At 50.6% G+C, this 15151-nt stretch overlaps 1 protein-coding gene across 1 annotated transcript in view; it reads right to left on the reverse strand.

Moving 5' to 3' along the window:
• Positions 1-15151, reverse strand: part of OTOG (otogelin) — a 91234-nt gene that overhangs the window by 58964 nt on the left and 17119 nt on the right. The window contains exons 16-23 of the mRNA XM_027073251.2: positions 11852-11984; positions 10810-10987; positions 8658-8782; positions 7206-7418; positions 5636-5828; positions 4017-4091; positions 3486-3529; positions 1890-2043 (exon numbers count right to left, since the gene is read on the reverse strand). Of these exons, the coding sequence (XP_026929052.2) occupies positions 1890-2043; positions 3486-3529; positions 4017-4091; positions 5636-5828; positions 7206-7418; positions 8658-8782; positions 10810-10987; positions 11852-11984 (1115 nt within the window). The remainder of the gene's footprint in view (positions 1-1889; positions 2044-3485; positions 3530-4016; positions 4092-5635; positions 5829-7205; positions 7419-8657; positions 8783-10809; positions 10988-11851; positions 11985-15151) is intronic.

The following is a 15151-nucleotide window of genomic DNA, read 5'->3' on the forward strand; positions in this document are numbered from 1 at the left end:
CTTGGGTACTGCCCTGTTCAGCCAACAAACAACCAGCAGGACCTTGCAGACAAGAAAACTGATGCCCAGGTGGCCACATAACTTGTCATAGATCACCCAAGCAATTATAAATCTTCACATTCATTCTATCCTACCCTTTGGAACGTGGGGACTGAAAAGAAAACCCCACTCTGGCTTTGCAATCTGAGTGAAACTAATCCCTAATGTTGGATAGTGCTTTAGAATCTTGTTTTTCAAATTGTGGTCCCCAGACCAGCAGCATCTGGATCTCCTGGGAGCTTGCTAGAAATGCAGAGTTTCAGGCTGCACCCCAGGCTTCCCGAATCGGGGTCAGACCCCTAATGATTCATGTGCACACTAATGTTTGAGAAATATAGTTTGAGACCACAAACTGTCATTAAGAGGGATCCCACTGAATCCTTCATTTCTGAGCCCCTCTGGGAGAGAGTCATCAGCCCTCATTGTGCAGATGAGGACATGTTCAGAGAGGTCACAGGATGGGTGACTGGCAGAACTGAGCCCAGCTCTCTCAGTTCCACCTGGCCACCATGCTTGGCGGTGAGCAACTCTCAGTTCCTGATTCAAGAGGCCCTGGCTCTCCCTGTCCTCAGAGGGGCAGGCTTGTGCACATAAAGACAGTGCTGCAAGAGGCCTTCAACAACAGACGTTCCTCACAAGCTCATCTGGAGCCTACATGGTAGCAAGTATTGTCTACACCCTACCAGTTGGGCCTAGGATCTTGTGCAGGCTCTGGAGACCTCAGATCAGTCTCCTGTGGACGCCCTTGCTTGGGAAGGGGAAGCTCCTAACCCACATTATGACCTCTGTGTAGGGGACCAGACCCCAGGGCTCACAGACCTGGCATGCTCTGGCCAAAGGGCAGGATCTGGAGTAAGCAGAGTCAGGTTTGAGTCATGGCACCCTGGGCCAACCACTTCCCTCTACCCTGCTATTGGCCTCAGTTTTCCTCATCAGCAAAATGAGAGTAATGATCCTTCCTTTCTCCTAGGAAGGCTCTGAGATTAAAGGAGGTGATAACACAAGGTGTTTAACTGTTTTACTGTTAACACAGTAAAGCTCTAACTAACTATTCCCTCCCCTTCCCACCCTGACCCCCCCTCACTTCCCTTGGCTGCCAGGCCTGGCCCAGAACTCCCAGCTGACCACTGATCTCTGCACCAGCTAAAGGACACAGCCCCAGGTTGCCAAGTCATGGGATTGGGCACCCACCTTCTTCTCAGGAGTGAGAACTGGCAAACAGGAGGTCAGGGCCCCTGCAGCCACCTCAGCTTACGAGTACCCACGAGGCACACCCACAGAATTCAGCTTATGTGGCATCTGAGGCACCTGGGCAGGAGACTATTTCCACTGGGTGGGGCCCTTCTTTTTGCCGAATTACGGGGGCACCAGCCCTCTACCTGAGGGTTTTGGCCAGATCTTTACAGGGAAAGGGGCTGAGAGGTGAAACATGGCTTTTCTCTCCTGGGCTTCAACCCACTGGACCTCTGGAGCATGTCACACACCCCATTCAGTGCTTCTACTCCAGTACCTCATGTAATCCTCACGACAACCTGTTGAGGTGGTAGGCATTGTTATTACTACTCTCATGTTACAGATGAGAAGCTGAGCCTCAGAGAGGTTGGGCGTCTTCCTTGTCCAAGGTCACACAGATGGTAAGAAGAAGAGCCAGGTAGAATCCACTCCACTTGGATCCCCACACCGCCGTTCTTTCTCAGATTCAGTGCCAGTCATTACATCAGCACCGGCCAGCCCTGGGCTGCTGCCTCCAGCATGGCTGTGTGAGCAACTCCTTGCCCCTCCCTCTGCTTCGTGGGTCCCCGGTTCTGCCAGCCTTCAGGGGTGGGGGACCATGAAACATGGATACTCACCCTTGGGGACAGGCACAGCCTGAGAGGCAGGGGCCATGAGCTGGCACGCTCAGGTTCAGCAGCTGCTGCTCACATGTCCTCTCTCTGCTCAGCTCGGGGTCGGTGTGCAGGTCACTGCAGTTCACGAAGACCTGGCCCACCGGGCAGGCAGTGGCTGGAGGAGAAGAGGGTGGCTGCTGGGAGGAGCACGGACGCTCATCGGGCCTTGGAACACCCAGGCCTGGGGGTGGGCTCCTGGGTGGCAGGGGTGACCAGGGAGACCTGGGGACGCAACTACTGGAAGAGGCAGGGAGACAGGGGGCTCTGATGCTTCCAGAGGCATCCCTTGGGTTCCCAGATGCACCACCAGTACCCAGAGTACCATGTGCTCTCCACAGGGCACTGTTCCAGGCATTTTACATGCATTTTCTTACCGAATCCTGCAACACCCTATGAGGCGTTGTTATCCCCCATTTCCCATATCATGGAAAGAAGTCACTTCTGCTTTCAAAGGCATGATAAAGTGAGAGGAAGTGCCTCAAAGAGACCAGGAGGAGAGCCGGAAAGAGGATAGCAATGCAGTGTGGCAGGGTGGCCAGAGGACTTTAAACCACAAGGAAGTCAATTTCCCATTACTTACACTTTTGTGACATAAACCCCTTCTCTCTCCCTGAGCCTCCAGTCAAGTCAGCTGTGCACACTTACACCTTGTGTGAGTAATCGTTTTTAGGGAAATCAATAAAAGGGAGCTGAGTTCCATGCTCAGCCTGGGATGGAGCAGAGAGAAGAGAATAGCCATGGAAGATGAGAGGAAGAAATCTGAAGCCAGAAGCAACACCAACCAAAAACAAAACAAAACAAAAAAATGCTTTCAGGAATACATACATGGTGAGAACACAGAAATCCAGGTTATATACAAAGGAGGAAGTGACGGCTCAGAGAAGCGAAGTGAGTTACCCAGGGCGGCACAGCTTTTAAGCATGGGGCAGGATTTGAATCCAGGGCTACCAGACTCTGGAGGCCCTGCTCTTTGCCACCTGCCATGTGATTATTCTCTGACCCCTCTGTGCCAATCCCCATCCTCCCTTACGCTTCAGTCCCCCGCTCCACCACCTCCACATCCTTCACAGGCTGATCCAGTGCCAAGCCACCCTACCGTCTTCTCTATTGCCTGGGACAGTCTCAGAGACCTGGGCTGTCCTCCCCATCTCTATGACCCCCAAGTCTAGCACAGGACTGGGCAGCGTCAGCCTTAGTAGACAAATGACAGCCCAGAACAAGGAAACCCAGGACCCAGGGGAGGCCAAGGGACTGTCCAGTCACCCCAGCTAGTTGCCCCTAGGAGAGATAGTCTCAGCCTCTCCTTCTTGAGAAGCAGGAGGGACAGCTGCCAGGATGGGGCTGAAGTTGGGATGGGATTTCTGGATGCCACCCTCCAAACTGGAGCTTTTCCCAAGACGGTGAGGAAAACAGCAGGCCCAGTGGGCTCAGTGTGGCTGGACTCAGATGTGGCTGGGCTGTCTCTGTCCTGATCTATCCTCTAGCTCCCCACTCGCCTCTCCATAGCCCCACCACGATGGAGGAGCCCCTAGAAGAACCCCCCACCTTCCACCTTACCTGGGAGTCTGCTGTCACAGCTCATGATTCCATCTTTGCAGTGGCTGCAGAGAGAGGGAGGAGTGGGGTGTATACCGGGATTAGCTGACTCAGTCACTGCAAAGCCAGAGACTGCATGCCACTGTGCTCAGGCCCCTGCAGGGTTCAGACAGATATCCCCACTCTGTCCCTGGTCCCCTGCGCAGAGGTGGAGGGTGGGCACTGCTTCGTGGAAAGGTCTGCTAGGCTGTATTTTCTTCAGTCAGCAACTTCCATTTAAAGAGAGGACACTAGGGGCGCCTGGGTGGCTAAGTCGGTTAGGCGTCTGACTTCGGCTCAGGTCATGATCTCACGGTTCATGAGTTCAAGCCCCACGTAGGGCTCTGTGCTGACAGCTCAGAGCCTGGAGCCTGCTTCAGATTCTGTGTCTCCCTCCCCTCAGCTCCTCCCCTGCTCACACTCTGTCTCTCTCTCAAAGAATAAATAAAGATTTTAAAAAATTTAAAAAAAAAATAAAGAGAGGACACTAAATCTGCAACCTAGGGAGCTCACCAGTGGCCCAGAGATGGGATGTCACTGTCTCCAGGGGGATAGTCCATTCCTTGAAAGTGACAGGAGCATTGGTTCCTGCAAAACCCAGGAACAGAGAAAAGTGAGCCAACTCAGGAACTGGGGCAGGGACCCCACCCCCACCCCCCAGCAGCCAGGACCATAAGGACACAGAAAAAAGCAATGGCATCTACTGTGACAAGTGACAGATATCCAGGGAGTGGGGAAGTCAGCCTAGCACCAGGGACAGAGGTCAGGGCTGGGTCCCAGCTTCAGGGCCATCCAGTGAGCAGGCACAAGGACAGCCTCACTGGTCTCTGTCCACCCAAAGCCAACCTCCCTTTGGGCTGGGAAAAAAGAGGTGGTAAGAACAGGGCCATGCTTCCTGAGCCCATGCTGTGTCAGGGAGGGACACAGGGCGTATGTTCCATACTGCTCATTCCCACCCAGCATCTGTTCTGATTGCTCATGGCCTACACCATACTGCTTGTTAAACATTTTGAACACCAGACTAGGCCCTCCAAATATGTCATCTCATCTATTCCTCCTCACAGGGTCCTTTATTCTGTCTGTCTTTTGGCTCCTCTTTGTAGGTCAGCTGAGGGCCAAGACTGTGTTTCCTCCTCCTCACAACCTCCCACAGCCCCAGTGCAGGCCTTGGAGCAGACCAGTTGGGGGCTGGAAGGGATGTCTGAACTCCTCCAACCCCTGTACTTCTCAGCCACCTTCTCTCTCTCCAATTCCTCCTCCCATGTAAACCTCAGAGGTTCCCTTTTTTGGCAATACTCAACCACAAGTCAGGGGTTGAGGGGGCAGGGCACACATCTGGATCTCAAGGGAGGATCCTGTAGTTTGAAAAGGCTACTGAATGATTCCAATATACCCCCTATAGGAGCCTCTCTGCAGCCCTTATCCCTCAGTGGAATTTTAGGGGAATTTCTCCCCATTGTGGAAGGGACTAAGTGCCTTGCCAGTCAGCTCTGGGATCCTGTGAGATCACCAGCCCTGAACTCCGCCTCCAGCCACACTGACATGCCACAGCCAGCCTCAGAGCCATCCCTGTCCCCTTGGCCTGGAGCACTCCTCCCTCAGTTCCCCCCATCTTTGCCCACATGTCACCTCAGCAGAAAGGCCTTCCTTCTGTGCATAACGGTAATCCCTCCCTGACTATTTATAGCTTATTACTACCAGACCCTTTAAGTGTCTATTTATTCATCTGTTTTGGCATGAGAATGTGAGCTCAATGAGGGCAGGATTCTGTTCTGTATTTGGCTGAACTTCCAGGGCTTAGAAATGTCTAGAACATATGGGGAGGCCAATAACTACTTGTGGAAGGAGAGGGGAGATGAAGGGAGAGAGGCTGTCTCTGTGGGAGTGTTGTTCTGTTTTATGGGGAAGCCAGGCTAGAGAGGGCTGAAGAGCTGTAGCTGAGGAAAGAGGCCCAAGAACAGGGTCTGGGGGAGGAAGCCCACCCAGGACCACCCAGCGGTGCATCATGCTCCGCCCTGTGAATGGGGGATTAAGCAGGGACATAAGAGGTGCAGTCAGGCTCCCCAGCCTCAGATGCCCTAGAGACCCTCAGCCTCCTCCCCATCTGAAAGAGGTCACACTGGCCCACTCACCTAGGGACGCAGAGGTCAGCCTGGGTATCCAGATAGGTGTCTGGTGGGCAGGCACAGCCTTCCACACACTCGTCCCCGCTGAGGTCGCTGCCACCACCAACCCCACAGGCCACAGGGCTGGCCAGGTCCTGGCAGGTTTGTCCACACAGGGCCACACAGGGGCTATACTCCTTGGTGGCCTCACAGGACAGTGCTGTAGTGGGAAATAAAACTGTGTTTTGTCTCCCTCATCCCCACAACTGTGTGAGGCGGAGCCATCATCCTGATGAGAACTGAGAACCAGAGAAGATATTTGTTCAAGGTTACACAGCAGGTCAAGGCCAGACTTGGGATTTGAACCCAGGTCTCACTCCAGAGTCCCACTTCCTCCTGCTACACTACAATGGCAGAGTGGCAGGGGTGGGCCCCACTCCCCAAGCTCAGCCTGGACCTTGCCATTGGTGTTTCTTTTCCTCTGCAGGGCATTCTTCTTAGGTAGTGATATTGGGGGAGGGTGGAGGTCACGACTCCCTGACACCCCCTCCCACCATCGCTCACACATAGACACATGCACAGATGGGTATTACACACACTTCCGTCCTTCTCACTTCCACACCTATAACACATATGAGCTGTGAAGATCAATTGTGCCCCCTTAAGCAGCCTCTCGGGGCCCTCTGTCCAAAGACTCAGAGCTTCCCTCTCCTCATCTGGCCAGCATCCCACTCCCTTGGGGTCTCCTGCTCCCTGCCAGAGCCAGATTGCCAAGTTCCCACCCCAGCTACACATCAAAGTCTCCATTTAAAAATGCTGATGCCTGCCCCCATTGCCAGATATGTTGTTTTCATTGATACTCAATGTGGCCCAGATATGTGCATTTTTCAAAAGCTCCTATGGAGAGTCTAATATGCACCACTGGTCCCATCCAATCACCTCTGGAGGAACTTTGACTCAGAGAGGGGCAGGAACTTGCCGGAGACACACAGCAATTACCCGCAGGGCTGGAACAGAACTCATGTCTCCTGACTCCCAGGATGGAGTCTTTTCCATTTATTCAACAAGCATTTGCTAAGAGCTTACTGAGCGTGGGGCCCTGTACTAGGGCTGGGGGCACAGAGACAACTAAGACATGGAGAAGAGTGTGGCCCAGGTGTGTGTTGGAGGGGGAAGCAGGGGCCAGCTCACGCCCATCGAGCCACGAGCGCACTGAGGACGATGGGAGCCAGTGATCTTGAGAAGGCTCACTCTGGTTGTAATGAGAGGAGGCCGTGGGGAGGCTTACTAGGAAGCTTTGACCGGGGTGCTGGCAGCAGAGGTGGCAACAAGTGGGTGAATTTGCATCTCAAATCGACAAGCCTGACAGGACTTGGAGACGGACTGGCACTGGCGGCAAGGGTAACAGAGAAGCAGCCATGTGCCACATGCCCTCGTGTCAGGTTTGGGTGGCCAAGGGGATGGAGAACACGGGAGAAGCAGTTTGTGAGGTGGGGGTGTTAGGCTGCAGGGGCGGGAGGGGCAGGTGGACCCTTGAGTCTGGAGCCCAGGCTCTTCCAGTGACCCTCACGTAGAGGCACACATGTGGGGCACTCACCACAGGCTGGCAGGTGGGCGCGGAAGTCAACAGGGAGCCCATGGCGCCGGCACAGGTGAGCATAGTGGGCCAGCGTGGCACACAGGCAAGGCTGCCCACAGCGGCAGGCGTCCTGGCGGCACTGCTCAAAGTAGGGCACGGGGCTCAGGTACACCGAGCAGGGTGCAAAGAGCTCCCCGGTGAGCACGCTGCAGGACTGCACCGCATAGGAAGCTGGAGACGGGAGGGACAGGGGCAGGGAGTGGGGGTCTGGTTTGCCTGGTGCTTCAGGCCCCAGCCTCTTCCTGCCTCCCCACAGTCCAGGGGTCTGTTGGCGTGAGAAGGTGGGTGGGAGAGAGTGTGGGTGCACAGAAGGGATGTGAGCAGGGACCTGAGCGCATGGCTGGTTGGGAGTGGGTGGGTACGGTTTGGTCAGTCCAGGTGTGAGTCGGTGGCTGGCCAAGGGCATGGGTGTAAATGATTAAAGGAGAGTGAGTGGGGGCACCTGAGTGGCTCAGTCAGTTAAGTGTCCGACTTCGGCTCAGGTCGTGATCTCACAGTTCGTGGGTTCGAGCCCTGCGTCCGGCTCTGTGCTGACAGCTCGGAGCCTGCTTTGAATTCTGCGTCTCCCCCTCTCTCTGCCCCTCCCCCACTCGTGCTCTGTCTCTGTCTCTCAAAAATGAATAAGTGCTAAAAAAATTGTTTTAAGAAAATAGAGGAGAGTGAGCATGTGTATGTGTGTTTAGTGCATTCATGCAATACATTCCATCTTGTGTGAGACATGAATCCATATGCTGGGAGGAGACACGGGAGTGAACAAAACTGACAAAATTCCTGCCCTCGTGGAGCTTACAGTGTGGTTGAAGGAGACCATCACTAAACAATTTATACGGCAAAGCAGAAGGCAAAGACCTCGGAGAGTGAGAAAGCGGGGAAGGAGGTTAGCGATCGAAGGTGGGGTGGGAGGGGCAATTGCAATTTTAAAGCAGGTGGTCAGGAAGGCCTCGGTGGCAAGATGAAGTCTGAACAAAAAGTTGAAAGAGGTGAGGGACTTTAGTGAGGGAAGAGTATTCTAGGTGGAAGGAACGGCAGGTGTAAAGGCCCAGAGCAGAGAGCAGAGCTGGCTGTGCAGAAAGAACAGCAAGGAGGCCCGTGTGGCCGGAGCAGAGTTGGGGGTGCAGGGGGAAGGGCAGAGAGGCTAGGGCCTGGTGGGGCCACTGTGAGGGCTTAGACTTTTGCCTTGAGATGGGAGAGCCAGTACAAATGTGTGTCTACGTGGCAGTGATAGAGCATGAAGTTTCTGTCTGCCTGACCCTTACCAGAAGGGAACCACGGTCCCCTCTCTGCAGCTCCACCTTTTCTTATCACTCCTGCCCAACCCGACCAGCCTCCTCAGGCCCAGAGTTCCCATCTCACCCCTCTCAAACCAGTCCCACCTCACCCCACTCCCCCCGCCCTCTCCCCTCACCTCACCTGCTTGCAGGTGCACATCACAGGGGTCCAGAGGGGAGCCAGAGACCAGCGGGGAGCAGGCAGACAGAGTTTTCCATGAATTGCCAAAGAGTTGTGGGGTGCTCTCAGGCACACCCACTGGGGACCTGCAGTCATGGCACAGCCGCATTCACACACTTGGCCGTGTGGACCCAGGTGGACATACAGCATACACCCAGATAAGTATCTATCTACTCCTGTATACACACAGAGACCAAGCATGAGCACACACACTCAGAGGCACATATGTACCCACCCAAAGGAGTAACACACATAGGCCTATATACACCACTTGCACATGCCCTCAACACACACACACAGAGCACAAGTATCTGCCAAACATGTAAACAGACAAGAGGGTCTACACAGTCACATTCAAACACATACAGTTATGGATGTGCGCGCGCGCACACGCACACACACACATCATATCACATAACATCACATTTAACAGGCTCCAAAGGGACTCAAAACTGGCTTGGGGTTGGCCACACATTACCCTATCTTCACCACCCGCCCCCAGCTCTTCATGTCAGAAAGAGAGAAACAGGGACACCATGAGCCAAACTTCACTGGATTAAGACTTCCTCCTCCCTTTTCCATAAGCAGTTCCCAAAAGCTCCTTTGCATCCCTCACCTTTCTCTCTAGGTAGGAAATAGTCACACAAGAGGTAATAAAGGAAGGAAGGAAGGAAGGAAGGAAGGAAGGAAGGAAGGAAGGAAGGAAGGAAGGAAGGAGGGAAAAAACGTGTCTCCTAGTCATCACCAGTCTCCCAGAGTCACCAAACTCGAGGAGATGGTAGACTGGAGACAACATAGCATGCACGGGGTGGGGCAGGTTCTGTGTGACACTCAGCATGCCCGCACTACTGCTCCAGAGCAGTGAGAGCACCCAAGTTACACCCAGCCACTGTTCTGCCCAGAGTTCACATTCAGGAAGGTGGCAGGCAGCCCACACACTAAATCAGGGTCGTCTGTCCCCCACCACTCCGGCCAGCTGCCCTAACATCAGTCCCACCAGGCAAGACAGCAGAATGCTACATTTTTTAATGTGCATGCATTTAAAAGGTCTCAGTTTTGGGGCACCTTGTTGGCTCAGTTGGTCAAGCATCCAACTTCAGCTCCGGTCATGGTCTCATGGTTCGTGGCTTTGAGCCCTGTAATGGACTCTGGGCTGACAGCTCGGAGCCTGGGGCCTGCTTCAGATTCAGTGTCTCCCTCTCTCTCTGTCCCTCCCCTACTTTCTCTCCCTCTCTCTCTCAAAAATAGATAAACATTAAAAAAAAATGTAAAGCTCAGTTTCTTTTTATTCTTGTTTTTCTGAATGAATCTGAGTTCTCATTTCTGGCTGAAGATAGTGTCTCCTGTTTACTTCTGCATCACCTAATGCATGTCACTTGAAAAATTGGCCAGAACCTCTAGCCTTCAAGATCAACCCCTTATTCTCCTTTCAGGAAAGTCTGACTCTTGTCCCCTCCCAAGTTTCTAAACTGTATCCATGCTCAGATAGTCTTTCTGTCAACCTAGGAAACAGCCTTCCCCTGAACATGGGAGGCGCACACGGTGCAACCCTTAAGAACCAAGCAGGAAAGACATGTGGCTTAGACTGACCTGGGATAGAAAGCAGGAGTTTTGGAATCATTGGTTCACAGGGGGCTTATGCTCATCTAAAGGTGCTCACAGTCAATTAAAACAAGGAAAACCATGAACCAAATCAAACGCAGCCTGAGGTCCACCAATTTTAAGACCTCATTATAAAACAGTATTTCTCAAGGTATGGTCCACAGATCTCAAGGTATGGTCTGCAGATCTCTTATACTAGAATCGCAGTGGTTACTTATTAAAAGTAGAATTCTTGGGCCCCAACCCAAATCAGATACTCCAGAAGTAGAACCCAGGAATCAGCATTTTAACAAGCTCTCCAGGTGAGTCTTTTGCACAGAGAAGACTGTGGGCCACAGCCTTAAAGAAATACGCTTAAATTTAAATGCCGAAGAATAAATGATCAATGGTGCATGCGTGGCACAGTGAGAGACCAAGGGAGTTTGCGAAAGATGTTTTCAGGCAGTGCCTCCGGATACCCGGCCTTCCGGGGCCCCACCCTCTCCTTCTGCTTCCGGGCATGGGCACGTACAGGAAGTCGTCCTGCGTGTTGCCGTTGAAGGTGCCACAGAGGCCCACGGTGTCTTCCACCCATCGCTGGTCCACCTGCAGGTAGAGCCGCAGTCCTTGGCGGTCGTAGAGCACCCGCACGCCCACGTTGGTCCTCACCCGCAGGAACATGGAGGACAGCCTCCGGATCTCAAAGGCGTCTAGGCACAGAACCAGAAAAGGGATGTGGGAAGTTCTGCCAACATGCACCCACCCACCGCCACCACCTGCATGGTCCTCACTGACCTCGATACCCAGCACAGTGTTCACACCCAGTGAAGCCCTGCTAAGGAGTTAGTTTGGGAAGCCTTGAGGAAATCCTGTTCAGTGATGAAACAGAACCCAGAGACAACTGACCACGGCAACCTAAGAATTTTTTTTTTTTTTTTAGCACCAAGTGCCAGTTAAAGCCTTGCCTGCATAAGGAACTGATATATTTCCTTCTGTAGCAAAGGAGAATTCTGTTAACTACCCATTTTTTTCACAATGGCCACCAGGAAGCTCACAATATGATTTTAGATTCAATTGTAGTGAAGTTTTCACCTCTTGTGGCATGCATTTCTTTGGCCTCTTTATACCTCTCCCCCTGCATCCCCACTCAATCTTGAACCCCTACTTTTTTTTTCCTTATTCATTTTCTCTGGTGCTATTTTATTTCTTAATAGTTTTGGCATTTTTGTTAGATGTGCTTCCTTTGAGCTACCACTGATCCCTTGTGGAGTCAGATAGGATAATAAGTAATTACAAAATAAAATAGGGATAGAGAACAGCCTCATTCATATCCTTATGTTAGGAGAAGGCATCATACTGCTGAGATGCCTAGTGTCATGTTGGGATGGGGACAAAGACCATCTTACAAGTCCAGAGTCCATGTTCCTGGGACCAAGGTGCCCTCTGGCCCGATTCACCCAATGCTAAAATGTGAGCTCTTGCCCATGTGGCAGTGCCTTTGGCCAGAGACAGTGCTTGGAAGAAGAGGCCTGGGCAGCCAGCTCCCAGTTACTTCTTGTCCATGAAAGCCATACCATCCGTGTAGGGTGGGGTGACCTTGTACTGGTCAAACAGAAGGACATCCCCCGCTTGGGTCAGGGTCACCTGCCTCCGAGGGTCCTGATGCAGAATCACTGACACTGACTGGACACAGACTCCGTCCTGGTTCTGGAGAAAGAGGAAGGCAAATAGGGCAGAGTTTGTCCTGCTGGTCCCAAAAGAGGCCCCAAGATTGGGTATTCTAGTGCAGTTTGATGTCAGAGACAGGCTGAGACGGAACCCCCAAAGGACATTAGGAGTCCTCTAACCAAATGCTCTCATCTGGGAATGGGAAGGCAGAGGCTAAGATTGGAGAAGGTTGGCAGAGCTGGGATAATGCAAATAAAAAGACAGTCAAGTCTTAGGCTATCTATGACAGAGAGCAGAGATAGACCCCCCCCCCCGGATGGCCCAGAGTCTAGCCTCAGAAACACTGGCCTCCCCACTCAACTACAATACAGGACTTTAATTTCATCCTTTTACAGGTGTTTATATAGCTCTTTCCATGTGTCACATCCTGCAGAGTATCAAGCTCTACTCATAGGCAGGCAGGAAATGAGCTAATAATATCTGGGCCTCAGGTTCTCATCTCTGAAATGGGTAGTACACGTTGGGCCCATTCATACCTCCTTCCACAAGAAGACATCCATACAACCATACAGTGATGAACATGACAGATATAGTCCCGGGCCTCATGGAGAGTACATATTTGTGTGGGACACAGACACTAAACAAGTAATTACAAAGTTGGTTTTTAAATTACTGCTGAGATCAGTGCTACAAAGAGGTGTAGGGTGCTAGGAAAGCATATAGTGAAGGAACAAGATTTAGTCTGCAGAGGCAGGAAAGGTCATCCTTAGGGAAAGATAATGATGATATAAAAATCCTAACAAAACTCTTAGTAATACTATAATTTATTATAATAACAGCTAACTTTATTTTATTTAAAGAAATTTTTTAATGTTTATTTACTTTTGAGACAGAGAGAGACAGACCTTGAGTGGCGGAGGGGTAGACAGAGAGGGAGACACAGAATCCAAAGCAGGTTCCAGGCCCCATGCTGTCAGCACAGAGCCTGAACTGGGGCTCAAACTCATGAACCGCAAGATCATGACCTGAGCCAAAGTTGGACGCTTAATTGACTGAGCCACCCAGGCGACCCTAATAGCTAACTTTAGAGTTACTATGTTCAGGTTACTATTCTCATCTTTTTTACATGTATTTACTCACTTAATTCTCATAGCAGTCTTATGTAGTAAGTACCACTAACAACCTCACTTTGCAGATCAGAAGACTGAGGCACAGGAAAATGTGACAGTTGAGCTGAGATCTGAAGGGTACAGAGAAGGTAGCTGGGCAAAGAGAGAAGGCAAGAAGGGGGATACCAGGGATAGTGAACAGGCTATACAAAATTCCCTGACACAAGAAGTACATAAAAGTACATTTAAAAAGTACATCCAAGTACATCAAAGAAGACCAGAGGGCCAGAGCCCACTGAGAAAAGTGGTTTAAGGTAAATTCTTCAAGAGGTAGGCAGAGGCCAGCTTAGGCAGAGCTTTGTAATATTTTAGGACTTTATCCTAAGTCCAAAGACAGCCAAAGAAAGTATAACCTGAAAGTGATATAATCAAACAGCGACATGAGGAAAGAACTAGAACTTGAAACTTTTCAGGAAGCCATTATGCAACAAGCTACAACCTTTCTTCCAAGCTCCTTCCCAAGGAGACATAAAATCCCTGAAACAGCTCAAAACCATTGTGTCTAAAACATCACCTTCTTTGTCAAGCCCCCTCATCCTCTGGTCTCCTCTGGACATGTCATTGGTGCAGGAAGAAAGTCTGCACCCTTTAGTCAAAGTCTCAGGCTCAAGTCTTGATGTCACTGAAAGCTGAGACCTTAAAGACCTCATTTAAGTTACCTAAACCTCAGTTCTCTCCTTGTGAAATAGAGATAGGACGATACTTGGTTGGTCCTGCCTGGTTTGATAGTGAGAAAAAAAAGTGTTCATGGAGGGGTGCCTGGGTGGCTCTGTCAGTTGGGCATCTGACTCTTGGTTTTGGCTCTGGTCATGATCCCAGGGTCATGGGATCAAGTCCCACACCAGGCTCTGCACTGAGTATGGAGCCTGCTTGAGGTTCTCTCTCTCTCTCTCTCTCTCTTTCTCTCTCTCTCTCTCTGCCCCTCTCCCCTACACACACACACACACACACACACACACACACACATACACACTCTAAAATTTAAAAAATTAAATTTTTAGGAAAGAAAATGTGCATGGAATACTTTGGAGGTTGCATTTGTCAAAGCCCAGAGAACTTTATAACATAAAGAGTGAACCCTAATGTAAACAATTAAAAAAATCATGGAGGAAGTCAGAGGATCCCAGGATGGAATGCAGACTGTGACCAAAGAATCTAACTGTACAGCTATACAAAACTACCTCACTGACAGGGGTGCAGGGAAAGGTGTTGACCTAAGAAGCCTTGGAAATAAGTGGAGTTTGTAAGACTAAAAGCAAAAGAAACTATGCATAAGCACTGTACTCTAGTTGATAATGTTCTTTCCCATGGAGGTATGGATTAATAATTCTGGTACTTCTATACATGTATACTGGAATTGAACAATTAGATAATTAGATGGAGGACAATGGAAACCATATTTCTCACTGTTGGAGTGGGTGTTTATAAGCAAGGGGCGGGATAAGCAAGGGGAGACTAGAATGACCCATGTGGCAATGGATTAGAGTTGGAACATCAATATGAGCTCCTTCTTAGCATATAGATATAGAGGGCTACTGATAGATTATCTATAGTTATGTGTATATATATTGGTTATACAAGGATATTCATAGGTGATACATATTATTTCCTTTTTCTATCAGCTGAGAGGATCTAAAAGAAATGATACCCCAGTAGCAACGAGCACACCCAGTACCCCAGATCTTGGTGTCTAATACGATTTTCCAAAAGGAGCCCAGAGCATCTGATAATACTTTTTCAGGAATGGCTGATTCCAGGAATGTAACAGGAAATATGCAAGATGAGCCTGGTGCATCTTATAGGACTATAAAGTAAGGCAGTAGGCAGCACGCGCGCACACACACACACACACACACACACAATGATGGGGGTATACCAAAGGGACCCAAGAGCCAACTGAAAGACTACCCAATGGTTCAAGCTGGAAAAATTTGAGTAACAAAATAAAAAAGGAAGTATTGGTTCTTATCCAAAGTATAAAATAAATATCCCGGGTCCATGCTGACATAAATAAATGATTGACAAAAAAAAATATGT

The sequence above is a fragment of the Acinonyx jubatus genome, chromosome D1 (assembly GCF_027475565.1).
Source record: "Acinonyx jubatus isolate Ajub_Pintada_27869175 chromosome D1, VMU_Ajub_asm_v1.0, whole genome shotgun sequence".
Classification (NCBI taxonomy): Eukaryota; Metazoa; Chordata; class Mammalia; order Carnivora; family Felidae; genus Acinonyx; species Acinonyx jubatus.